Here is a 26157-nt window from a genome sequence, read left to right on the forward strand (position 1 = left end):
GTGGGGGTTGGGGGGCTGTCCCTAACTTTAGCCTGTAAGGCTCTTCAGGCTCACGGATTTGGGCATGAGAACAGGAGTAAGCTCGAAACACTGTCTTCCTCAAAGTTGGGCAAAAAGCAACGGTCCTACACTGAATCAGCAGATGACGAACAAATAGAAGAAAAGGACTGGCAAAGCATTCAGTGAAGAGTTCTGCCTCAATTTCCTTGCAGAGCAGCCCTTACAATCCACCAGTGGACTTCATTTTGACATGGAACGCCCCATCCGCTCTAATCCGGGGCATATCCCTCAAGAGGCAGTCAGTCAATCAACCGGAACTCCGCCAGCTTCTGCTTGGGAGCTGTGTGGAGAACAGTTAACAAGAGCTTACTTTGAAAAAGAGATCAACAATCACACTCTTAAAGAAAAGAAGTTATTTGGCAAAGGGATGCATGTTGCCAAAACGTTAGTCACAGCTTCAAGGTCCCAGTTTGTGTCTCCGTAACTATTCTTTGCTGTGACAGAGTCCATTCTCTGCCTCAAGAAATCCAGCTCAGCTTCTGTCACCCTTCCCATTTGAAGCAGTAAAGAAATCTTTCATTTCGATGGTATCACACTGTGACACAGACAAGATGCCCACCAGAGGAAAGGGGGCAGGGGAGGGGGAGGGAGGGAGTCATGTGCCGCTTTCTACTTCGGAGTAGTTGAAGCAGAGCAATGGGAAAATGTGACAGGACAGAAAAAACTGAAAAATCATTGGGCTAAAGAAAGAGGCCTTTACAACAGTTCTGAGTCTCTATAAGTTATAACAAAACCCTCTTAAAAATAAACCAAGAAGCCAGGTGTGGTGGCACATGCCTTTAATCTCAGTACTCAGGAGCAGTCACATCTCTGAGCTCTACAGAGGGAGTTCGAGGATGGCCAGGCCTACAGAGAAAAACCTTGTCTCAAAAAACTAACCAACCAAACAAACAAACCCAGTAGTACAATATTACACAAGTGTTTATTTCCAAATAAATGCATTTACTTTGCTGCCTGCAGCTGTTCCTGAGTTGGTACGAAGACTAGGGTTTGCTAGAACAGCCTGAGCTAACAGCCCATGAACTTCAGAATTACTTGAGGGCAAGAGAAAAACATACTCAAGTGTGCCAGGGAGCAGATCAGGAGGCTGCAGTCAAGCAAGAACACATGATGGTATTCTCTTCAGCAGAACAGGACTCCTTTCTTAAAGTCTACAGCAAAACTTACAGGGCATCAGATCCCACTATAGATGGTTATGAGCCACCATGTAGTTGCTGGGAATTGAAACTCAGGACCTCTGGAAGAGCAGACAGTGCTCTTAACCACTGAGCCATCTCTCCAGGCCCCATAGCAAAACTTAATAAGCTATTCTGTTCCTTCCCCTCCCCATCTCACCTCTGTGTCCACATAACTAATCAGCCCTAACTAGTGTAAACACCGTTTCTGTTATCGAGAGAGAAACAGAGATTTAAAACTGCCCAGTCTTAGGCAAACCCACGTCAGAGCTCAGAAATGCCAAGACTTTCAGAAACACTTCTAGGCTAACTAAACAAGTTCACTTATATGCCCAGTGTTGAGTGTTATAGCCAAAGAAAAAGCCAAAAGAGAGCTTCAAAGGATTGACAAGAAAGCATCTAATCCTGTCTAGCGCATGGTACCTACCATGGACGGCAAGGCCACAGGGACTGAACCAAAGCATGTGGCTCAACTCTCTCCAATACTCAGGGAGTTAGAAAATAAAACAGTGTCCTCTCCAAGTCACTAAGAGCTGAGCTTGTTCATTTCCGACTCTAATGACTCTAACCCATATCTTCCTCTTAGCAACACAATAATATAAAAAGTTTGACCATTAAAAATAGTAAAGATAGCCAGGCGAGGCAGAGGCAGGCAGATATTTGTGAGTTCAAGGCTAGCCTGGTCTACAGGACCAGAATAGCCAGTGCTCTGTTGCACAGGCCCTGTTGAAAAACCAAAAAAACAAAACAAAATCAAGATAGCCAGGCTGTGGTGCACATGCCTTTTATCCCATCACTCCAGAGGCAGAGGCATTAGATCTCTGAGTTCAAGGCTGGCCTGGTCTATGGAGTTCCAGGCTGGCCTGGTCTATGGAGTTCCAGCCCAGCCAGGGCTACACTTAGACACCATGTCTCGAAAAAGCAAATAAATAAATATAGCAATAGCACAATCTTGTTTTTCTTTACAACCACTTCAAAGATCTAATTGCTTTAACACAATCTTAATTGGTTAACAGAAAGGTCAGACCTATTACAAAGGAGGAAGAGAGAGTTTAATGATCTGTCTCAAAGTCACACGTAAATCTATTCATAAGCTTGAGTACTTTTTACTCCCTAAAGTTCTCTTCTGGTTCATCAAAAGAGAAAGGAGTAGCCAAAAAACATGCAGCAAGCCATTCAGAAGACAGAATTCTAGAGCAAAGTAATAGCACGGGGGAAGGGGGAAAATGGGTCCAGGAAAGAGCAACCTAGCACTATTCAAATAGACTCAGGCCGGTGCCCACCTTTCATCCCAGCACTCGACAGGCAGAGGCAAGCGCATCTCTGTGTGTTCGAGGCCAGCCTGGTCTACAGAGCGAGTTCCAGGGCAGTGAAAGCTACACAGAGAAACTGTCTCGAAAAAAAAAAAAACAAACAGAAGGAAAAAATGAATTTCGGGGATGGGGTGTAGCTTAGAGTAACAGTCCTTGCCCAGCACGCAGGTGGACCAGGATTCAATCCCCAGAAAGCAAGCGGAGGGAGGGAGGACGTTAGATTCCAGTCACAGCAGCTTCCTCCAGCTCCTCGTTCCAATATCAGCCTTCCAGAATATGCCTTCCCGATCACCCCTCATCAGTCACTCAACCGCACACTCAGCCTTCGTTTAGCCCTTTCCCATTCCCACCTTCCCTCATTTCACAGGGACCTTCAACTCCAGGTGCTTCCGAGCGCACCTCGGACCCCTCTCCGACCCCCTCTCACCCAACACTCTCCAGGATCCCCCCCCCCAGGCTTCCCTCTCAACCATTCCTTCCCACCCAGATCGGTTCCGAAATGTCACCCCGGACTCCTCCAGCCGCGGCATCCTGCTAATCATTACCTTTCCCAACAGGTCCTCCCTTCCCCATCTCCCCCTCTGCGCGCGGCTCCCCTCCTTCCTCGCCCAGAGTCGCCGTCTTATTACTCACCTCACCCAGCCCTTCAGGATCTCTAATTTCCTGTCTCCCAAAAGCCTCCCTCCAGCCCATTTGCTCGGTCGGCACCCGCCGCGCACCACCGCCTCGCACTCCGCCGGCCCACGCCCCCCTCCCCGGGGTCTCCAGGCCCCGCCCCCAGGCCCCCCTGCCCGCCCCAGGCCCCTCCCCCGGGGTCCCCTCCCCCCCGCCCGACCCCCTTCCCCGGCTCTCCCTCCTACTCAGGTCCGCAGGTCACCTCGGCGGCGGGCTCTGCCGCCTCGGCGTCTGGCCCACCTGGCCGGGGCTGCTCCGAGAGCGAATCCTCCGTCACCTCCGTCCTGCTTTGGTCCTGCTCGTGCGCCCCGCCGCGAGCCCTCTTCCCCGCCGCCGCCCCTTTTACCAACCCGGAAATGGATCTGCTCCCACCGTCCCCAGCGTCCGCGAACAAAATGGAGGCGGGGGGGAAAAAAGGAGGAGGGAGCCGGGAGCCGGGAGCCGCCGCACGCATGCGCCCTGGCAAGCCTGCCCTCGGCCGCCGCACGTGGGGGCGGAGCGACACCATCTTGAGGAGGTCGCGAGACGAGCTCCGCAGTTGAAAGGCGGGGTTGCCTCTCAGGCCGCGTTTGGGACCGCCCGCGAGGCTTTTCGGCGGCTGGTGATGCCAGGGCCCGGCCCACGGGGTGCTTACTCAATTGGTCAAATGCAGCCCGAGCATCTGGACCTTTAAAATTGCGCAGGTAGAGAATCACTGAGCGAACCGATGTTTTCTCAAATGTTCTTTCCGTGTTTATTCCAGGGCACAGGCGCGCGCGCCACACACACACACACACACACACACACACACACACACACACCCCACAGGCCCTTATATGGTGTTCAGTTATGGAGGAACACGACTCCGCTACCCTTGCAGAGTCCCGGTAGACGTGCTCCGGTTGCCATGGCAATAGAGAGGTAAGCTTCTGCCAACAAGTCGTCCGTTTATGTCATCCCAACCACCGAACCTGAACATCCTCTTCAGGAAGGGGGATCCCCGGATCGCTGGACTGAGGGATGGTGTTGTGAACTCCTCCGGGTCCTCGGATGAGAGAGAGGAATCCTTGCCCTTTGCTGCCTTCATTGCTAACCCTGTTGCAGATGACTAAGGATCTCTTCTTCACACACAGAAGCTCGTCACCCCTCCAGACAACCCCCTTACCGGCTCCTCAAGTCAAACCAATGACCAGGGCTAAAGCTCAAGTAAAAGTATTGGGGCTTCATTCACACTTATTGGCTGTGTGCTGTTGGGCCTCAGCTACCTCATATCCCATAGAGTCCTTGGAGGCCCGTAGGGGTAATGAACGGGAAGGCATGTGATAAGCCATAGGCTGTTATTATTTTTGTTTTCCCTGTGTTCTGCCTTACGTGTCGGCCCCCACCCAGTAGCCAAGTAAATGTCACATTGGGTTTCTGCTGTGGACTATTCACTGGGCCTGGTACCAGGAGATGGGCCCAGAAGTGACTAAGATAGAGCTTCTGTCCTCTGGGAAGTCACCATGCTGGTGTGCAGACTGGCATGTAAACAGCTAGCTGACGTCATCCAAGTCGGCATGTGATTAGAGTTGCGGTGACATGTGCTGGGATGTCACAGGACTCATTAATTCCTGCTGAGGAATGAGAAGAGATTTTTGTGAATGGTTTGAACTAGTCCTTGAATGATGAGTCGAATTTTGCTGGGTGTGGTGGCACTGAGGAGGCAGAGGCAGGTGGATCTCCTAGTTCCAGGCTTTCGTGTTCTATAGTGAGTTTCAGGACAGCCACGACTACACGCAGAAACCCTGTCTTAGAACCCTCCCATCCCCCCCAAAAAAAAGAAAGATGGGTAGAATTTCACTCCCCATAGTGACAGCCAGGAACAGGTCAGGCAGGATCAGTGGGTACAAAGGTAGAGAGGTTCAGTAGCTACTTCCTGTATACCTGAAAGTGGGGTGATTGGGCCCGTGGGGCCGTGAATCTACACTGCTTACTAGCACTTCCCCACCCTTTGCCTCATCTTGCTGGTCCCATCCTTGGTGGCTCAACATTACGTGGACCTGCTTTCAATTCCTGAAACCCACTGTGAAGTTTTCCACCTCAGGGGCCTTGAACTGGCGGTTTTCCTCCTTTCATGTTCATTGCTCAAGCCGTTGCCGCAGTGACCCCTTTCCAGAGAGTATTCCCTGCCCAGGACAGCCAGAGTAAGCCCCTGCTGTCTTATCAACACCGCCCTCTGTCAAGGGCAGCCACGAGGGTGGACACAGGGACATCTCGCTTGGAGAGATACCAATAATAAGCTTTATGAGGAAAGAAACCAAGAGCCCGTCTCTCATTTTCTATATAAAGTCTGTAGGAATGGGCCAGGGTTTTCAGATTTTGTGCTTTTAATATTCATACCGTTGACTCTATACCGTCCTTCCTTTTTTGGTTAATGAGTTGTTTTTATGTGTATGCGTGTTTTTCCTCACGTATGTATGTGTACCTCATGTGGGCCTGATACCCTTGGAGGTCAGAAGACGGCATTGGATCCCCTAGAACTGCTGTTTCAGATGGTTGTGAGCTACCATGTGGGTGCTAGGAATCCAACCTGTGTCCTCTGTAAGGGCAGTAAGTGTTCACAAATACTGAGCCATCATCTTTCCAGCCACATGATTGTGGTTCTGATTATTTACTTAGGTGTTTCTCTGTTTGGAGACAGGGTCTCACCTTTAATCCTGGCACCACAGAGGCAGAAGCAGGTGAATCTCTGTGAATTAGAGGCTACCCTGGTCTACCTAGTGAGTTCCAGAGCTACACAGTGAGACCCTGTCTCAAGGGGAAAAAAAATGTTCTTTGCTAGAGCTGGAGAGATGGTTCAGAGGTTAAGAGCACTGGCTTCTCTTCCAGAGATCCTCAGTTCAATTCCCAACAACCACATTGTGGCTCAGAACGAACTATAGTGAGATCTGATGTCCTCTTCTGTCATGCAGGCATTCCTGCAAATAGAGCACTCATATAAATAAACACCTGTTTTTTAAAATGCCCTATTCAGAGGGCTGGAGAGACAGCTCAGAGGTTAAGAGCACTGGCTGTTCTTCCAAAGGTCCTGAGTTCAATTCCCAGCAACCACCTGGTGGCTCACAACCATCTATAATGAGATCCGGTGCCCTCTTCTGGTGTGCAGGCATACATGCAGGCGAAATACTGTGTAAATAATAAATCTTTTTTAAAAATGCTCTATGCTAGATTATTCCCACTCCTAGGCACCATGAGAAAGTAGTCTCTGTGGTGACACCTGGTGGTTGAAAATGTCACTGCCTAAGCTCCTTGCTTTCTACAGCTTACGCTCCCAACAGGGCTCTGGTTAGGCAGCCCTTCTGACCACTTCAGATTCTTCAGGGCTCTGGTTAGGCAGCCCTTCTGACCACTTCAGATTCTTTTCATCATCTTACCAGCCTAGGAGACCCAATGCTTCTGTTCAGACTCACTTTCTTCCCCACTCCGAGCCCTTTCCTACCCTTTTGATCTTTAGACCACCCACCCAACACAGGCAGTGGAAGAAGAAACATGATCACACCAGCCATCAAAAAGATGGCCTGCACCTTGAAGGATACACACTTCTCAGTGATTTAGACTCCTTGGATCTGGGGTCCAGAGTCAGAAAAGGTGGATTTGAGACCCCGGATGACAACTTGGCCTTTCCTTGCTTCTGTTTAAAAAAAAAAAAGTCTCTGGCCGAAGATAATGGTTTATGCCTATAGCCCCAACGAGGAGTAGGAAATGGAAACAGTTGGATCGGGAGTTCAAGGTCATCCTCGGCTTCATAGAGAATTTCAGATAAAAAGGAAGTCTCTCAAGATCTCAGTTTTCCATCTAGAAAGTGGAGTCAGCACAACCAGCTCTTTGAGTTTGCTGGAAAGATTAAATGAAAGAATACGAATAAACCCTACAGTTTCAGTACTCAGGAGGCTGAGGCAGGAGGATGGAGAGTTAGAGGCCAGGGTAAACAAACAAAACAAAACACAAAGCTGCACACAGGCAGCAACAAAGGACATGCCCTGGAATGCTATCTTGAAAATAAGGGCTAATGGTTCTGCAGGTGGCTGACACAGGATGAAGGGAGTAGACTAACTAGGTCACTTCCTCTGCCTGTCCTTGGGTAGGAGCACAGCTAAGGCAGCATCCTTTGAACAAGGGCAGAAATTGCTCAGCATCCACACTTCTGCCCCCCTGGATGTATTGTACTATATTGTCCAGGATGGCAACCCTCCATACTGAATGAGGCCCAGCTTTCTGAGTGACTCCAGTGCAGTTCTCTAGCTGGTCAGCCGCATCTTCTGGTGTTTGAACCCTCTCCCCACTGGGCATGGTGGTACATGTGTACCTGCAATCCAGTACCCAGCGGCCAAGGCAGGAACATTGAGTGTCTGGGACCAGCCTGTGCTACATGAAAAGACCCTATCTCCAAAACCCAGACAAGAAAAATAAAAACAAAACAAAAAAACCTGTCCCTGCTTTGGGCTCATCTCTTCAAAGGAATTTTTTCTTTATTTTCTCTGCTCCGAGTTCCCAGACCAACAGTGACTCTCCTTGGCTTAATTCCTATAGCACTTATCATCTTGCATTGTGTCCTGCTCCTCTGGTTCCTATTACAACCAACTTCATTTATTCATTCAACAAATATGTATTGAGTGTCTGCTCTGTGCCAGCTACTATTGCAGATACTGGCCAGTGAGCAAGATCCAGTCACGGGGCTGATCCATTCTGGTGTGGGAGGGAACCATTAAGCAAATACACAAAGGAGCATATGTGATGTCATGAGTGAGGAGTGCCTTGAGCAAAACAGAGACTTGGGTGGGTTTTGTCTGGTCAAGTTTGGCTTACAGAATGGAAAAAAAAAAATCTCTAAAACAACATTGACTGTGACAAGGACAAGAAAATGGTCAGGCTGGCCAGAGAGGAGTGATATAGAGATATAGTTATTTAGAGATAAGGTCTCACTATGCAGCCCTGGCCAGCCTTGGAACTTTCTGTGTAGAGCAGGCTGGCTTTGAACTTGGCAGAGATCCACCTGCCTCTGCCCCCTAGCACTGTGGTTAAAGGTGCGTAATCACTTCTCTTGAGTGGAGTCATACAGTGTTAAGTGCCTGATGTCTGTTATTCACTATCAAGTTTGAGATTCATCCATTCATCTAGAGTCAATTTTTCTTTATTGTCATGTATTATTCTGTTGTATGAATGTATCACAACTTACTTGTCCATTCACCTGCTGAAGAACATTTCTTTTTGTGTGTGTGTGGATCTGTATGTTCATGATATGTATGCGTGCATGCGCGTGTGTATGAGTTCTTGCTCCATCGTTCAGGCTCACATGAAATAATGATCTTCCTGCCTCACCTCCTCATGGGTTAGTTATGTGACCTACTTCTAGTAGATACTGCCAGTTTTCCAAAGTGGTAGTACCAGTCTACATTCCCATCAGCAGCACATAAAAGTTCCAGTTATACCTGGGCATAGTGGTGCACGCCTATTCCTTCAGCACTTGGGAGGCTGAAGGGATAGGACTGACAGCTATAGGTCAGCCTGAGCTACATAATGAGTTCTTGTCTCAGGAAAAAAGTTCCCCATCCTCACTGGGACTGGTGCCTCCTGTCTTTTTCATCTTGGCTATCGGCAGTGAAAATACGGTTTTGGACAGAATGCGTGGGCTGCAGTGTAGAGTCCTGGCTGGGCAAAAGTAGGGGTGGGCTGGAGACAAGACGCTGCTGAACCAGCAGGAGGTTAGCCTTGTCATCCCGTAGGTAGCATGGGTTAGGGCAACCAAGGAAAGTAACAATCCAGATGTGCTGGATTAGCCAAGGGGAGTGGCTAATTAAGTGAATGAGGCTAGGCATGACAGTGCTCCATTTTAATCTCAGCGCTTGGGAGGTAGAGGCAGGAGGATTGCTGTGAGTAAGAGTACATAGTGAGCTCCAGGCCATCCAGAGCAATACAATGAGACCCCGTCTCAAAAACAACAAATAATCAAGCAAAAAGATGAGTGAGACACAAAACAAAAAGATGAGTGAGGATGAGTCAGAATAGGCAGGTGGAGTGAGTTCTAGATGTTTATTTCAGACAGGGTCTCGGTATGTAGTTGATAGACCTCTCTATCCTCCTGCTACCATCTCCTAAGTGCTGGGATTACAGGCATGCCCTACCACACCCAGCTAGATGCTAGACTCTGTGTGTGTGTGATGTCTTGTTTTTTGAGACAGGGTTTCTCTGTGTAGCCTTGGCTGTCCTGGACTTGCTTTGTAGACCAGAGTGGCCTCAAACTTACTGAGATCCACCAGCCTCTGGCATGTGCCACCCCGCCCAGCATGTGGTATGTCTTTGCATACATGATCTAGGGCATGCGTAGAGAGGCCAAAGGACTCTTTTCCCTGCTTCCACTTTTACATGGGCTCTGGGTATCAAACACAGATTGTTCTCAGCCTTGCAGACTGGGCCAATCTCCCAGGCCCCTACAGTCTAGCTTTTTGCCTTGAGAAGCTGGATGGAAACACCACCAAAAGAAAAGAAAAAAGCAGCCGGGTGCAGTGGCGCATGCCTGTAACCCCAGCACTCAGGGAGGCAGAGGCAGGTGGATCTCTGTGAGTTCAAGGCCAGGATGGTTTACAAATCGAGTCCAGGACAGCCAAGGCTACACAGAGAAGAAAAAAGCTGGATGAACGAGAGGACGATTTTCTGTTATCAAGATTGAGGGAGGCTCAGACAAGAACTCACATGAGGCTATTTAAGTGTACAGTGTGTGCTGGAGCTCAGGCTATCATGACACTTAGCACAGGCTCCATGTGTCTCTATCTTGGCAAGACTGGTAACTGCCAGCTGCATGAATAGCGTGTGCTGCCTGCCTCAGAGGGGCCACGATTAGGGTAGCAGGCCTGCCTGGAGCCCTGGAACTAGGACTTTAGCGGGGCCTGCTCAGCCTTGGCTTCAATCCTCACAGGGTTAGAAGTGTGATCCCATATCAATGTGACCTGGAACAAGTGAGGACAGAACCGTCTCCTGTTAAGGTAGCATCCCTCCCTCCCACTCACATTTCATTCTAGACGGCCCTGCTGAGGGACCTTGAGTGCTGGGAGTGTGTTCCCTGTTCCCTTTCCCAACCCCAGCCCTTCGCCAGCCTCGGAGAAACGATGGAGAACATGGGGAGGTTGATTCATAGACTTCAGTGTATTTTTTTTTCTTCTACCGAGCAGTTTCTGCAATGACAACTGGGCCTATACAATACGCATGGTTTTCCGTTAAAGCTACAGGGGGCCCCTGAGAAGCAGCGGGGCAAGCATCATGACCAGAGGCAAGTAGCAGCCAAGGGGTGGGGGAGGTGGTGTTCCTGGGGGACTTGGGAGCTAGAGGAGGCTGAGGAGGGGTTCCCAAGGAGCAGCAGGAAGCCTGGGCTGCAGGGGAGCAGCCAGAAGTTGCAGGGAAGCGGCCGAGCATGGGGGAGGCATGGTCACCATCACCCCTTTGGGCGGGGGAAGTGGCATGGCATACCTGTGGATATTTTGACAGGAACTGCTGTATAAAAGGGACTGTACAACATAACCTATAATACAGTGTTTACATATGATACACGGTTCTTCCCCTCTTTGGGCTTTAAAAAATAAATGTACAATTCCAGAGCTTTGGGTAAAAAATATGTACACTCCCAGAGCAGGAGCCGCAGCCGATTTCACTGCTGCCTCAGCCACTGCTACCTCTTCAGAAGGGCCAGGAAGGAGGGTGAGGCTGTGCCAGGAAACCCCACCCAATAGCTGCCAGGAGCCCCCCGAAACTCCCCAAGCCCCTGCAAGCCCTGGAGGCTGTGATGGGAGAGGGAAGGGTGACAGAGAGGTATTGAAGGTCTTGCCAGAGCCCAGCTCCATCTTTATAGCTGCTGCTGTCTCGCTTCTCCCCACTCGGAGGAGGAGCTATCTGCCCTAGGTACTGAGATCCACCCTTGGCTCTACAGAGAGACAAAGGGGAATGAAGACAGACAGACGGACAGACTGTGTGGCTGGTGGTAGACACAGAGCCAGAAGGATGATAACTCCCTCCTTAGCAGTGAGAACCACCCCCCCAAAAGCAGGGAGGTATGGGGAACAGCACCCCTAGTTCTAATACCACAAGCATCCCATCTACTGTAAGGTAGAGGCAGGGCCCAAGAGGCAGCTTAGGCCTGTTTCCCTGAGCTGAGCGTCTCAGCCTCTCACTGGCACATACCCAGAAGTTTTGGGGAATCTTGGGTGGGAGATTTGCAGGGGCTGATGGGTAACTCCCCTGCTCACTGATATTCCCTGCCTTCGGGAACACGCTGGCCCACAGTCTTCATATGTAGGACAGCCGGTGGAGCTGGGCAGGCAGTGGAGGAGACATAGCCAACAAGGGTAGCACCAAACAGGAAAGGACCCTCAAAACACTGGTGACACCCAACATTATCAGATGTGCTCCTGCTCCCTAAAAGCAGGACATGAACACATGAACACACACACACACACACACAGTCCTAGGGGCTGTATATCCAAGGAAACAGGAAGAAGGTTTCCAGTGCCTCCCACACCGCAGCTGTGATGGGGATGGGGGGTGCTTCCTCTCTGCTTGGGAAGTGGAGGCTAGAAATTCCATCTCTGGAACAGACCTCCCTGGGAGGGCACAGAGGTGCTCTGTCACCCCTTGCCCAGAGAGGTCAGAAACCAGCAGAGCAGCTTGAGTGTGAAGGAGCAAGGCAAAAGGACCTCAGCAGGATGAACAGGCTTATGCGTCCTGGCAGGGCTACCCAACTCCTCCTCGTAGGATCAGGAAGTGGCTCCAGGGAAAAGATGTCGACGTGGGTCATTGAGGGCCAGGGGCCCGGGACTGAGGTGAAGGCTGCCGGGCCCCTCCACTCTCACTGACTATTAGCCTCCAACTTGTAGGAGAGCTCGAACAGGTGGTTCTGGTTGTCAATGACCTGGAACTGTCGCACATAGGCCTTGGTCTGCAGGTGGTGCGGGGAGGCCTCCATATCTAGGCCTGGGGCACAGGGAGGGAGGAGCAGTCAGACTCCCAGCCTCCCCTCCCTCCCCATCTCCTACAGGCAGGGCAGGCAGGGCAGGTCAAAGGGGTATGAAAGAGGACAGGTGTTAGCAGGAGAGAATGGAGAACTGACCAGTCTAACTAATGAAATCCACACACGGGCATGGAGGTCCCCCAGTCCCTCCTCTGCCACAGTTCTGCTGAGGTACTCACAGAGGGGCCGGCTCCGGTATTTCCGAATTGTCCTCACTTTCTCAGCCACTGAATGCTGGGAGATGACAAGCAATTAGCCCTGCAGAGGGCCCAGACACATGCTTCCCCACTTCATCCTCAATCAAGTCAGCCCTCCTGTCCATCCCTAGTCTCCAGTGATGGGGTCTCGGAAGGGCCAAAGGACGGGTGATAGCACGGTACCAAGAGAGGGAGGCTGAACTACCCCCAAGCTGCCTGTCAGCCTTTGCCTCTTGTGGGTGGATTGGCACAGTCATGCCACCAGGGAGACAGTCTGGAGTCTGTTAGGCAGGCTGGGCACCAGGAGAGGAAGCTGCTATTTGGGGGAAATGACAGGAGAGCGGGGGAGGAGACAGCCCCTCGCTTGCTTGCTCACAGGACACGGCTTAGTGTGTGTATGTGGGGGGGGAGCCCAACTCACCAACTTCTCAATGTTCACCAAACCATCCACAAGGGTCTTGCTCCCCTCATGCAGGAAGGTCAGGTCTAGGGGACGAAGACAGCTGAATGTGAGGGCAGAGCAGGAGAGGGAACCCGCCCCATCCACCATGACACATGCAGTCTGCGGAGTGGGGGAGGGGTTCTCTGCAAGTGGGCTGAGGGGGGTCTAAGAGGCAGGCCTGGGGGCAGGGGCAGAAGGGAATGTGGCTGTGAGGAGCACAGACTGGGAGCGACTGACCTTTGAGGACCAGGGGCACAAACGGAATCAGAGGGGGCTTCATTTTGGAGATGACCTCTCTGTAGCTTTTATGGTTCCGGCAGGGGTCCTAGCATTCCACAGAAGGGTCAGAGACAGATGGGCCCAGTGCCCCCCCCAAGATGTCTCCCATTCCCTAGGGGATGATGAAAGCCAACTCCACTCACCGTCAGGTTCTCAAATTTGCGGAACAGGTTCTTGAATTTCCCCGGCAGCTTCTGTAAGAGAGTTTGAAGGAAGGGAGAAAAAAAAAAAAAAAAAAAAAAAAAAAAAAACGTCAGAGCAGCGCTCCTCTAATTTCATGGGAGCATGTGACCAGTCTTCCTTAGAGGGCTGTAGGCTTGTGTATCTTGCAAAGGAGGGGAGAAGCCAGTAGGACATAGAGTCAGCCCTAAGGGTAAATCAGGGAGCTTGAAACTGCCGGAGGAGCAAATTATTCTGGACAAAGTGAGACCTCTGCCTACGCAGGAGCCAGGCACCAAAGCGCTCCCACTGCGTGCTGGCCGAGACCCAGCAGACGCCCATAGCAAGGCCACTCGGAAGGGACTCTGGCTTTTTACTAACTTGCAAAGACAGGGGCAAAGCTCTGTGTCCTGAGAGGCGGAGGCCAGAAGAGGGCACCTGCTTCCCACTGGCACAGAGATTCCCCACCAAGTAGCTGCAGCAGCCTGAGGCTGCACTAGAGAGAGCCCCAGAAGCACAGATCCTGAGGTGGGAGGTGGGACTGTGGGTAGAAAAGGGAGAGGTCGCCTCACCTCCCAGGTGAGCCGCAGGCGGCTGACAGCAGCATTGTCCAGCCCCATGACCACAGCATAGAAAGACAGTAGGTCCTGGTTCTGCTTGCAGCTGTGTGGGAGGGAGGTGGTGTCAGGGGGTGCTGGGGGGCTCTGCCCTTCCCAGCCTCTGCCAGCAGCAGCACTCACATGGCGGCGATCTTAATGAACTTCTTAAGCAGCTGTACGCGCTTGCCAGGGGCCTCACAGAGCAGCACCTCAGTGGCCACCCAGTGAGTGACCTCACTGCAGCGTTGCAGCAGCAGCTCCAGGTTCGCAGTCTCCCTGCGGCCTCGCTCCCCGTGGAACACGTAGTCCACGAACTCCAGCTGTGTCCACAGCCGCAGAGGGGAGGCCGGGCCACAGGACATGGGTGGGAAAACGGCAGCACGGAGCACATGGAAAGGGAAAGACAGGAGTGAGCTGGCAGGAAAGTAGGAAAGTGGGGACCTGACAAGGTGCAACAGAGGCAACTAACATAAACACTATTCCCCACCTAGTGAGCACGTAGGTACCAGGCACTTGCTAACATCTGTGTTATTCCCCCTCTGGAGGACAACTGCTCCTGTCTTCTGTCTTTTTTTTTTTTTTTTTTTTTTTTTTTCCAGAGCTGAGGACCGAACCCAGGGCCTTGCGCTTGCTAGGCAAGCGCTCTACCACTGAGCTAAATCCCCAACCCCGCTCCTGTCTTCTGAAGACAGTTTTCTTTTTCTTTTCTTTCTTTCTTTTCTTTCTTTCTTTCTTTCTTTCTTTCTTTCTTTTCCTTCCTTCCTTCCTTCCTTCCTTCCTTCCTTCCTTCCTTCCTTTCTCTCTCTCTTTATTTTATTTTAACCAGGTGGTGGTGGCACACACCTTTAATCCCAGCACTCAGGAGGCAGATCTCTATGAGTTCCAGGGCTCCACAGAGAAACCCTTGTCTCGAACGCTCCCCCGCAAAAAAGATCTCATTTGGGGGGCTGAAGCCATGGCTTGTTGATTAAGAGCACATATTGGTTTTACGGAGGACCCAAGTTAAATTCCCAGCACCCACAATCAGGCAGCTCACAACTGCCTATTACTCCAGGGAATCTGACACCACTGTGACCTTATACACACACACACACACACACACACACACACACACACTCAGAAATAAATAATAATAAAACTGAAAAAGATTTTATTGAGGCAGGAAGCTGGTGATAGTACTCAGTGGTTAAAAATGTGTATTGATCTTTCAGGGAACGTAAACTCAGTTCCCAGAACCCAAATCAGGTGGTTCACAACTATCTGTAACTCCAGCTCAGGGGGATCTGCTGTATCAGGCCTCTGTAGGCACCTGCACTCACATGTGAGCATGTACGCATGCATGTACATGCACACACACATGCACACACAAAAATAAAATAAATCTTAAGGTAAATTTGCCAGGTATGGTGGTACACACCTTTCATCCCAGCACTTCAGAGGCAGAGACAGGCTGATCTCTGAGTTCAAGGCCAGCCTGGTCCACATAGTGAGTTCCAGGCCAAGCAGAGCTACACACTCAGAACTTGTTTCAAAAACAACAATGAATTAAGACTTTTATGTTTACTTGTGTGTGTGTGTGTGTGTGTGTGTGTGTGTGTGTGTGTGCATCAGAGTCTCTGAAGCTGGAGTTGCTGGAGTTACAGGTGGAATCAAACTGGTCCTCAGAAAGAGCAGTTGGCAGGCATGCTTAACCTCTAAGCCAACCCTCCAGCCTTCACTTTTTTTGTCTGCTGTTTTGAGAGAGGGTTTTCTGTATCCCTTGGTCTCTGTTTCCCAGGCGCTGAGACTACCAGCATGCATGCACCGCTGGGTTCCTTCAGTGGTGAGGGTCGAGCCCAGGGCCTTATGCATGGTAGGAAGGCACTCTACCAACTGAGCTACACCCTCAGCCTAACAGGGACCTTTTTTTTTTGAGATTTATTTATTATGTATACAGTATTCTGCCTGCATGCCAGAAGAGGGCACCAGATCTCATTACAGATGATTATGACCCACCATGTGAATTCTGGGAATTGAACTCAGGACCTCTGGAAGAGCAGCCAGTGCTCTTAACCCTGAGCTATCTCCCCAGCCCAGGAAACACTCTTAGGAATCCTGACATGAGTTCTAATTCGGAGTCTGCCTAAGCAGTGCTTGGGCCCTGTATGTATACTCTGCTGAAAAGGCTTGCCACCATTTTCCCAGAGGAGGGGACAAAGGCCTATAAAGGTTATGGTCATACATTGCCCACACGTATGCTATGAGTGCGTCCTCTAACGAGGAGGCCTGTTTGTTGCAAAAGTGGACACCCGACAGCACATTCCGTGCCACACCCCCTGCCCAGCATGGAACTCCGGTCCCACCTCGTGCACACATCGGAACAGCTCCCAGTGGAAGGCAGTGAGATGGTTGGCAACATCTTCAGGCTCCACCCGGTGAATCTCCGTGTCTCCAGGGGAGACCTGGATCTCCTCAGGAAGGGGTACCTGGTTGGCAGGTGGGGTCAGAGAAACTTGGCACCCCGTGGCGGAGTAAGAGACTCAGTCCCCACCCCCCAGCTCCTGTTACCAGCCAAGACAGGTGATGGAGTTCTTACCAGGGCCTCATAGCTGTCCCGGGTACAAGCAAACAGGTGGCTGTTGATGCCCAGTGTGGTGAAAACACAGTCCTCTGTTGGCTGAAGAAGGACCTTCTCTGCAGAGGAACAGGCTGTTCAGCTTCGGCCACCCACACCACCACATACCTGAGACACCAGCACCCTTCCCGTCCAGAAACTGGTAACACTGCTGGCAGGACCTAGACTGGTGGGACTGGCATCATCGCCAGCCTACACCATCTTTCTCTGAAATTTGTCAGATGATTTCTTTTGCATTTATAGACTCCACCCTGTATGTAGGGCATCTCTCAATCCTTCATCCCTATGACACCGGAATACTTTTTCTTTATGGAAAATAAGGCTAAGATGAGCATGACGGTGCATGTCTGAAATCCTAGCACTGGGGTGGCTGAAGCAGAGAAGACTGCAAATTCCAGACCAGCCTGGGCTTACACACTAGATCTTGTCTTGTGCGTGCACACACATGCATACACACGCACACACACACACACAGGAGTTATGCTAACATTGCTAGTTCTCTGCCTCCCTACAGGATGGAGCCTCCCCTATGTCTTTAGTGGGAAGAAAAAAAAAATGGAGCATATAAGATGCTGGGGAGAGGTGTGTGTGAATGACCAGCACACAATTCTCCAGGTGGATATTAGGCAGCACCCAGGCCAGAACCTGATGGCTCTGAACCGGTGTGTCCCAGATTTAAATGTGCATAGGAATCTCCTGGGGGTGTGGGTAGGGGTTTCTGGTCCAAATGCAGATTCTAATCGTGTAGGTTTGGGGTAGGGTCTCCCAGGTGATGCCCTCACCAAGGCTGGACCCAGGGTGACACTTTGAGTGTCAAGGAGCTAGAATTTAGCCTTTAGCCCTGCCAAGTGGGCTGCCCCTCACCTCCAGAGGAAGCAACAGCCACCAGGATGAGGGCATCCTCTCGCTCCGCAGGCTCCTCGGAGTACTGCAGCTTCTCTGTCACAGAGCCCAGAATGTCCTGCACGGATGCCGAGAGGCGGCTGCGTATGGTCACATAGGAGTGGTCGGGCATGTAGACTCGGCAGAAGACTGTTCAGAGACAGGGAAGATGCCGTGAAAGGGGCTGGCTTCCTTGGGTGCAGAAGGCCCATGGCTCCCGCCCACCTCCCTGAACCCCCCCCAACCCCGACCCACAGAAGCCTTGCTCTTCCTAATGGCCACACTCACTCTCATCGGAGCCCCGGAATGCCACTCGGGTCTGCAGACAGGAGTCTATCCGGCGGAAGTGGCGAAAGAGCGGCTTAACCTGCTTGCTGGGTGGCTGGCTCTCTTCTGGAATCCTGGCATGAACACAGCCAGGCATCAGCAAGCCCTGCCAGGCATATGGAGCACCAGGCAGGAACATTAAGCAGGGACAGGACAGTGACTAGCACAGGACAATTGTCCAAGTGACCCAAATCAACCGCCACCTCTTTCTCTGGTCTTCTCTGATCCACCCACCCATGAGGAAAGACCACTCTCCTGTCTCAAAAAGCTGCAAAACGATGGAATAATATTGTTTATGCGCACGTCTTTTCTACCGGACTGACAGCTTTTGAGGAATGGGATTAGTTTTTACTGGGTATTTTTCATCCTTCCGGTGTGGGGGAGGAAGAAAACTTTCTGGAAGGGGGATGTCTGAGGTGCTTCTATGGAAGAGACGGCATTTGACCCCCAGGCCTTGAAGGATCATGGGAAGAAGAGGTAGGAATGCAGGAATGCACAGAAGTTGCCAGGGTAATAGGTGAAGAGGGATGCATGAGAGGAGCCGGGAAGATCAGCAGATGGCAGGAAGCTGGGGCTGTGCTAGGTGTCTAGCTCTGAGACATTAGGGAACACGGATGCTTTGGGAATTGGAGGGTGAAGGGATGGTTTATGGAAGTCTGTTTAGTGAACCCTGTAGCAACAGAATGAAGGAGAAAACCAAGCGATGAATAGGACTCATGATCTGAAGCTGGTGAAGTCAATCTTGGGGAGTTTTGCCAACTGTTTGTTTGTTTTGTTAATACTGGGGGTTAAACCCAGGGCCTTACACACAGCAGACCCGCAATCCACCTCTGAACTATATTCCAAGCCCTTACTATTTTTTTTTTTTTTTAATCTTGAGACATGATCTCACTAAGTTGTCCAAGCTGGTCTTGAATTGATGAGTCTTCTGTTTTAGCCTCCTAAATACCTAGAATCACAGGGGTGTGACACCATGCCCAGCTGATACACATTTTTAAGATTCACCTGTGTTTTTAGTGTGTTTGCATGTTTTGCCTACATGTGTGCCATATGCGGGCACTACACTTGGAGGGCAGTTCTGGAGGGCATCAGCTCCTCCGGAACTGGAGTCACAGATGATTGTCAGCTGCCATATGGGTGCTGGGAATCTCCTCTGGAAGAGCAACTGCTCTTAAACCAGAAAGCCATCTCTGAAGCCCCTGTTTACTGATTTTTAATGACAGCCATTAAATATGTGTGTCCTTTCATACACACATTTCATAAACTTAAGGTCAAATAAATTATCAAAAAGACAGTTTTGCCAGGTGGTGGTGGCACAAGCCTTTAATCCCAGCACTTGGGAGGCAGAGACAGGTGGATCTCTGTGCATTCTAGGCCAACCTGCTCTACAAAGTGGGTTCCAAGACAGTCAGGGCTACACAGAGAAACTTTATCTCAGAAAACAAACAAGCAAAAGACAGTATCAAGCCAGGCATCATGGCACAAACTTAGAATCCCACCTTGGGAGGCTAAAAGGCTCCCGCAAAGTTTCAAGGACTCTGACTCAAAATAAATAAATAAATAAATGAGAAAAAAAAAACGCAGTAAAAGCACTTTACTAAGTTTTGTATGGCCTGTGCTATAGCTTATTTATACATATGTAACTGTGCTGGAAAGATTTTGTATTACTGCAGATCCCTTCCCAGGACACCATGTTGCTAGCTAGAAACCAACTGTGGTAAGAGAATTTACACTGTGGGAACCAGAGCTGGAAACCAGGGATATTTCTCATAAAACACAGGTTGCTAACTGTCTGCCAGAATACTAACAAATTAATAGGCAAGCCCATGGCAAAATGGATCAAAAACTAAAAAAATAAAAAAAAAAAAATTAAAAAAAAAAAAGGAAACACTGGAGCTGAGCCTGGTTGCACAGGCCCCCTTGTAAACCTGAGACAGGAGGATTACCGGTAGAAGTCATCTTAGGCTACACACTTAAGTTGGGCGTTTAGGTTGAGCTATATATATGTAGTAAGACACACTGCCCAGCTTCCCCCTGCTCCCCAAAAAGAGGTTATACTAGAGACAGTGTTCTGTGGTCCTATGTTACTCTCAGTAAGGGAAAGGAGCGGAAAGAAAAAACATACTGAAGGGCTGAAGGGGCTGCAGAGATGGCTCAGTGATTTAGAGTCCTTGCAGAGGACCCCATTTGTGTTCCCAGCACCCTCCTGGTGGCTCACAGCCATCTATGACTCAAGCTCCCAAGGACCCAGTGCCCTCCCCTGACCTCAGTGCACCCAAGCATGCAGATGGTATACAGATATACGTGCAGGCAAAACAATAAAAATAAATTAATAAGCATCTTTAAAAAGCCAGCAAACAAACGACTAATATGTTGAAGCCACGAGACCAGAGGCAGCCCCCACAACAGAGGAACTCAGGGTCCCCCTTCCCCCCTCACTTTAGCTCCACCGTCTCCACCAGCTGGTGCAGCCTCAGTGTGTCCTCTCGAAGGTCTTGGTAAAGGGACTCATCCTTCATAATTAGTAGATACAGTTCCTAAGGAGAGGGCAAAGGATGAGACGAGGGCAGATGCCTCATCCCAAGGACCACGCACTACCAGGGCTGAGAAAGGGCCTCCGAGATGCCTTAAGCCCACAGGAATGACAGTGATGCCCCCTGGCATCTTTGGATTGCAGGTAGCCAGCTTAAGGAGCGTGACTCCTTCATAAGGGGTCCCCTTGAAGAACTGCCCGCTGGCTGGCCCACCGGTTCCCTCCCAGGCCCACCTTGATGATTTGGCCGGCCCCTTCTTCCTCTTGCAGCAGCCCTTGGTAGGTATCCAGGAAATGGAGGAGCAGAGCTAGGCAGGCCTGCTTCCGGCCCAGCCCCTCCGGACCCTCCACATTCTGTGACTGAACAAAGCTGACCGCTAAGTTAAGTAAAAGTTCTGGATGGCCAAGGAAACTGACAAAAGCAAACTGCCCCCTGAATATTCCAGGCCCGGGTGCCAGAAGGAAAGAAGGTTTTCAGGGCCCTGGAGCTAAGACACTCACCCATACCAGCCAGAGCACAAACAGTGAAGGCTTCGACTTGACCACATTCAGCTTTTTTTTCCCCCTTGAGACAGGGTTTTTCTGTGTAGCCTTGGTTGTCCTGGACTCGCTTTGTAAACCAGGACAGCCTCGAGCTCGCAGAGATCTGCCTGCCTCTGCCTCCCTGAGTGCTGGGATTACGGGCATGGGCCACGACTCCCAGCACTTCACATTCAGCTCTTGCTTGTTAAAAGGTTCACTTAAGAATATTGCCAGGACCTGGTGTGGTGGCGCACACCTGTCGTTCCGTCACTCAGGGAGTCAGAAGCAGGTGGATCTCTGGGAGTTCAAGGCCAGCCTGGCCTACAAAGCAAGTCCAGGACAGCCAAGGTTACACAGAGAAACCCTGTCTCAAAAAAAAATTAGAATATTGCCAGAACCCATCTAATCTCTGCCCAGCCCACAAACCTGACCTCACGTCACGGTGAGGGTGAGGCCTGACTTTTTTAAGAGAGCCTAAACACATTCTACCCAAGGGCTTGACACTTACAATTAGGTTCTAAAATAATTCAGTGAAGCCAGACCTGGTGGTGCATTCCTGTAATCCTAGCACTCGAGAGGCCCTCCACAAGTCAGTGACAGCCTGGTCTATGTAAGAAGTTCTAAGCTACCCAGGGTTACCTAGTGAGATCTCACTCTAAAACAAAACAAAACAAAACAAAACTACCAAGTAAAGTGAACGCATGCTGCCAGGAGACCCAGTAAACAGGCCAGCAGTAGCTCATCTCTAGCTGACCCTACTGAAGCACAGCCATGACCTAATGCTGACATCAGACCCTATGTTTAGAGCAAGGACTTTTTTTTTTTTCTCTCTTCTGACTCAGGCTGTCTCTGTGTAGCCCTGGCTGTCCTGGAACTTGTTCTGTAGAGCAGGCTGGCTTCGAACTCAGAGATTCACCTGCCTCTGCCTCCCAAATTCTGGGATTAAAGGCGTGTGCTTAGAGCAAGGATCTTCAGTGGGGACACAGGAGCCCCTTATTAGACCAGCAACCCCTTACATGTGTTCATGTGGTCGACGCCTCAGTTACTACTGATAACTCCCTGCCCAGGACCAGCTAGAACCTGACACTGTACTCTGAGCACTGCCCCCTCCCCCAACTCCTGCAACGTGGCTGGTCCTCACAGTAGCCCAGAGCAGAACAACTGTGTCTCCATTTTCCTGACCAGCAAACTGAGGCTCCAGGACATGAGGTGATGTGCCCAAGGTCACACAGCTGGTGAGATAAAAAGCTGGATGTGTCCTCTAAGGAAGAGCTTGGGCTGGGATGTAGTTTGTCAGGGTAGGAGAAATGGCCCCCTTCCGGTCTGCCGTCTTAATAAGCTCCGTAAAAGGATATTACTGGTGTAACTCCTGTAGAAACTTTTCTGTTGGCAGGAAGAGGGAATGGGTGAGGACAATGTCATCAAGGAGAATATCTGTGGAGATAACGGGTGTCACAGATGTCAGAGGGGGGCTTCCAGAACCCTTCTGGAAACCCCGCACCCTCATCTCTTGCCCCTTTAGTAAGGCTGGAGCCGCGGCCACCTGCCCCGTCATGCTCTGCACACGCGCACGCACATGTGTGAAGGTTCTGGGCAGCCGCTGCGGGGGTGGGGCTGGCAGCTGCCAAGGCAGCTGGAGGGAAGGGGGGATGGCTTTGAAGGCCATGCACTCTTCTCTTCAGCGTGTGAGAAGTTGGTCAGATAACACAGCACGCCTGAGCTGTGCTTGGAAAACAACAACAAAAAAACAGTTCGCAGAAGGAACCCTCAACAGAGAATTGGCAAACACAGAGGTTCCAGTCTGAGGGATGGAGATGGGTGCGGACGCATGTCCATCCTCCCCTGCCACTCCCTACCTCATAGCTTTTGAGTTTCAACAAGGCACGTTGGGGACCATCCCTATTAAAATTGACAGAGGACACAGACTGCCATCTCTTTATCGCAGTCTTTAAATAGAAACCCTCTGTTCTCTGGGTGCTCAGAGGTGGAAGGGTTAATGAGGGAAGGGAGAGGGAGGGGCTTTCTCATCACCCTTTTCCCTCCACACCCCTGTCTGGGCCTGGCTCAGCCAGTCAGCCAGGTACAAGGTCGCCCTGACTTGCCGCCAGCCTTGGGGTAGGGCAGGGCTGCTTGGCACCCACAGACAGGCAGGGCACAGGGAGGGAGCCAGGTGGCCTCACCAGGACAGGTTAGGGCCCGGTCCCCAGGCACTGCTCCAGGACAAAACCAAGGCTTGTGACAACCCTTGGTTGTCATGCCCTGCTGCCGGTGCCAGCCATGAAGGTGGAGGCAGAGAAGCAACAAGAGATTGTCTCCTTCAAGTTATTTTGCTTCACAGATGAGAAACTGAGGCCCAGAGCGAGGAGGCACTTGCCTGGAGCCAGAAGAAGACCTCTCAGAGGCTCTGGCTGGGTGTGGAGAGCCTTCAATAAGCAGTTGTCTCCTCCCACACAGCCTGGGAGGCAACCAAATGGCTGGAGAACGAGGCTTATATTGGAAATATTGGAGTGGCAGGTGAAGCTGGGAGCTTTCCCAAACCAGTCACTCTGGGGATTTAGACTGCCAAGCCAGATAATATGGGCGACAATTCAGGAGTCTTAACCCAGGGAAAACTGAACAGTCTGTGGCACCGTGCCCCTGCAGAAGAGGAAATACAACCCCTCTTTCCCTCTCTGCCTGGATACCCTGCTATGGTTCTGAAAGTCAGTCAGAAGCACCACCACACCCCCCCCCCCCGCCCTAATGCCCAGCCCCAAGGCTGGAGAATAAGCCTAAGTAGGCCTGACATCCTTCCTAGCATCTTCATCTCACAAGAGTGGGAATGTTAAAAGCAGAGTAAAGGAAAGAGGAACATGGGCAGAGTGGGGGAGACGCTGATACGGGGGCTACAGTTTGGCATCTGCTTCTTCCACGGCAGGCTCTGGTCCAACGCACAGCCTCCCCGGGGAATGTGTCAGAGAGACACGGTGTGTGGTGTAGGCGGGAAGTTATGGTTAAGAGAGCTGTGTGTGTCTGATATCGTACTAATTAAATCCAAAAGGTGTCAGCTCCCCAGGGCAACTGCAGCCTAAGCCAAAAGAGAGGACCCCGACCTCCAGGGGGGAAAACGTAGCAGCCAGGGTGACACCACACTATGGCCAGGACACCTTGCACAGGACGGAGAGTGACGTGTAACACCCTTATCTTTAGGGTCTCAACTCTGGGCAAACCTAAGACCCTTCTGGGTTTAGTGCAGAGCCTAGTTAGATCTAAAGACCCTGACGTCTTCTACCTCAGTTCCAACTAATGATGTGTGTGTGGGGTGGAGGGCTACGTTCCTCAAAAAAACCCTTTAATAGGGTACCGAAGGGGGTGAAATGCACCATCATTTAGGGACTAAGCCTCCCAGGGTGTGGTTATTATTTTTTAAAAGGGCCTTGTGCTGAGGCATGACATAGGAAGGTTGGGAGCTGCAGAGGCCTAGATCCTTCTGGATGCTGCAGTCTCCTGGTACCTTCCCTCAGAGACCTTTGCGTCCCCTCCCAAGGAGGACACTTTGCCTAAGGGCAGCCGAGCCCCGTGTCTTACCCACACTGCCCCACCAGATGAGCCAGCGCTTGTTCTGGGGGAGCTTCTACCCAGCCAGGAATCCTGTCAGCATTTCCAGGCCTCAGATACGGTCTAAAGGGTGCTATCTAATAACCTCAGCTGGGGAAAGCCTCCATCTTAGGGTGTCAGGCCCAATCTGGGGGCATGGGAGGAGGTAGGCAGGACCAAGGGCCCATGGGAGACTGGCTTAAATATCCAAGGGAGAGGGAGGGTGGCTGGAGGAGAGAGATGGCTTGGCTTCTTCCCTGAGAATGGCGCTAGGTGTGGGGAGGAAGCTGGATGAGCACTATCATGTCCCTTCCCTTCCATTACTTCGGGGTTCCCCTCAGCTCCCACACCGGTGCTAAGGACAGGAAAATAAACCAGGGGCACCTCCCCCCCGCCACCGCCGCTCTGGGATGGATGAGGAGGCTTACCTGAGGCGCCGCTGTCTCTGCTGGTCCCTCCAGCCAGGCGCTCCAGAACCCGGTTCAGAAGATGCTCTGGACGCTCTGGGGCGCCCAGGGGGGCCCAGGGCGGTGAAGCCAGTGGCTCTCCAGGGGATAGCTCATCTGAGGAGTACGAGGAAGGGGAGCGCAGGGGGACCCCGCACCCCAGCGGCCCAGGCCCGGGCACCTCCTCTAGCTGAAGCCAACAGGGCCCCCCGCTGCCCGGCTCCTCAGAGACCACTAATGGCTCTCCCCCTTCCTCCTCAACGGGCGGCTCCAGCCCGGGCTCGGTTGGGGGCTCTCGGAGGAAAGCCGGGAGCAGAAGGCGAGACACGCTCTGACGCCGCTGCAGTGGCCGCGCTCCCCCGGCCGGACCGCCGCCCCCGCCAGGACCCCCACCCGCTCCAGGCCCTCCGCAGCAACCCGGACCCCCGCCGGGACCTCCCGCCACCGCTCGCCCCGCCAGCTGCGACGTCTGCTTCTTCAAAAATTTCTCCAGAGGCTTCATGCCCCCCCCCCCGCCCCTCTCCTAGGGGCCGCCGGGGGACCCAGGTGTCCCAGGCGCGGGCGGGGGGGGCGGGGACACGATGCTCAGAGCCGGAGGAGCAGAGCCGAGGGCCGTGCCAGGCGTCGGACTGCGAGCCAGAGGTGGCCGAGCCCCGCTGGCCGGAGTCCAGAGGCCAGCGGCCGGGGGAGGTGCCGGGGGGGAGAGGAGCTCGCCCTCAGCGACCCCCCATGCCGGCTGCGGCCGAAGGGCGGGCAGGCTGAGCGGCCGGCGTCCCCGGCTCGGCGCTCCGGGGCCCGGCTGAGGCGACAGAGGCAGCGGGCGGAGCGCGAGGCTGAGGACGCGGCGGCGGCTGCGCTCCTGGCCCCCGGGAAGGTGGCAGAATCGAGACCGCGCCCCCTCCTCCAGTCCCCTCCCCTCCCCTGTAGGCCCGCCCCCACCGGGCCGCGCCAGGCTTGAACTCAGGCCGCTGGTGCTGACCGCGAGGGAAACTGGGACTCGGTGTCTGACGGTCGCAGAGACTAAGGGCAAAGGCGAGGGAGAGATTTACCAAGGGAGAGGACTCCGGCCTCTTGGATCGTTCCCAATAGCCGGGGCGGATCTCTGACCTACGCCTTGGCACGCCCACGTGTACACGGGCGAGGCGTATAAAGACCGCTGAACTCTCTGCATCCTTCCCACAATTTTATTTGGTCTTTATCTTCCACCTGTGAGGACGGCGTCTTGGGTAAACTGGCATTGGCACTGGGGGCGGTACCCACACCGTTTTCTGATAGGGTAGATGGTGCAGGGCCGCCCTGGAAGGCAGGTACTGGCAGGTAGGAGAGAGCCAGGCAGAGGCCAGCA

General features: G+C 52.0%; 2 protein-coding genes across 13 annotated transcripts in view; both read right to left on the reverse strand.

Moving 5' to 3' along the window:
• The window catches only part of Wipf2 (WAS/WASL interacting protein family member 2), a 38132-nt gene extending 34506 nt beyond the window's left edge, over positions 1–3626 (reverse strand). For 4 of the 12 annotated variants that reach the window (XM_021653433.2, XM_021653428.2, XM_060386779.1 and 1 more), the window contains exon 1: positions 3464–3625. The gene's annotated coding sequence lies outside the window, so the exon portion shown is untranslated. Of the gene's footprint in view, positions 1–3181; positions 3297–3408 lie in introns of those variants that run through there. The other 8 variants (XM_021653429.2, XM_021653430.2, XM_060386777.1 and 5 more) reach the window with 6 other exon arrangements.
• A 6736-nt stretch (positions 3627–10362) lies between these two features.
• On the reverse strand, positions 10363–25692 carry Rapgefl1 (Rap guanine nucleotide exchange factor like 1). Its single transcript, XM_021653439.2, has 15 exons — positions 24795–25692; positions 22146–22224; positions 20503–20638; positions 20175–20272; positions 17697–17809; positions 17391–17558; positions 16488–16585; positions 16255–16377; positions 14054–14232; positions 13886–13976; positions 13298–13348; positions 13113–13200; positions 12855–12919; positions 12416–12470; positions 10363–12199 (listed from the first exon to the last, which is right to left on the reverse strand). Exons 1-15 carry the CDS (start codon positions 25312–25314, stop codon positions 12075–12077), a joined length of 1989 nt encoding a protein of 662 aa, XP_021509114.1. The 5' UTR covers positions 25315–25692; the 3' UTR covers positions 10363–12074.
• Between the last annotated feature and the right edge of the window lie 465 nt (positions 25693–26157).

The sequence above is a fragment of the Meriones unguiculatus genome, chromosome 7, assembly GCF_030254825.1.
Source record: "Meriones unguiculatus strain TT.TT164.6M chromosome 7, Bangor_MerUng_6.1, whole genome shotgun sequence".
Taxonomy (NCBI): Eukaryota; Metazoa; Chordata; class Mammalia; order Rodentia; family Muridae; genus Meriones; species Meriones unguiculatus.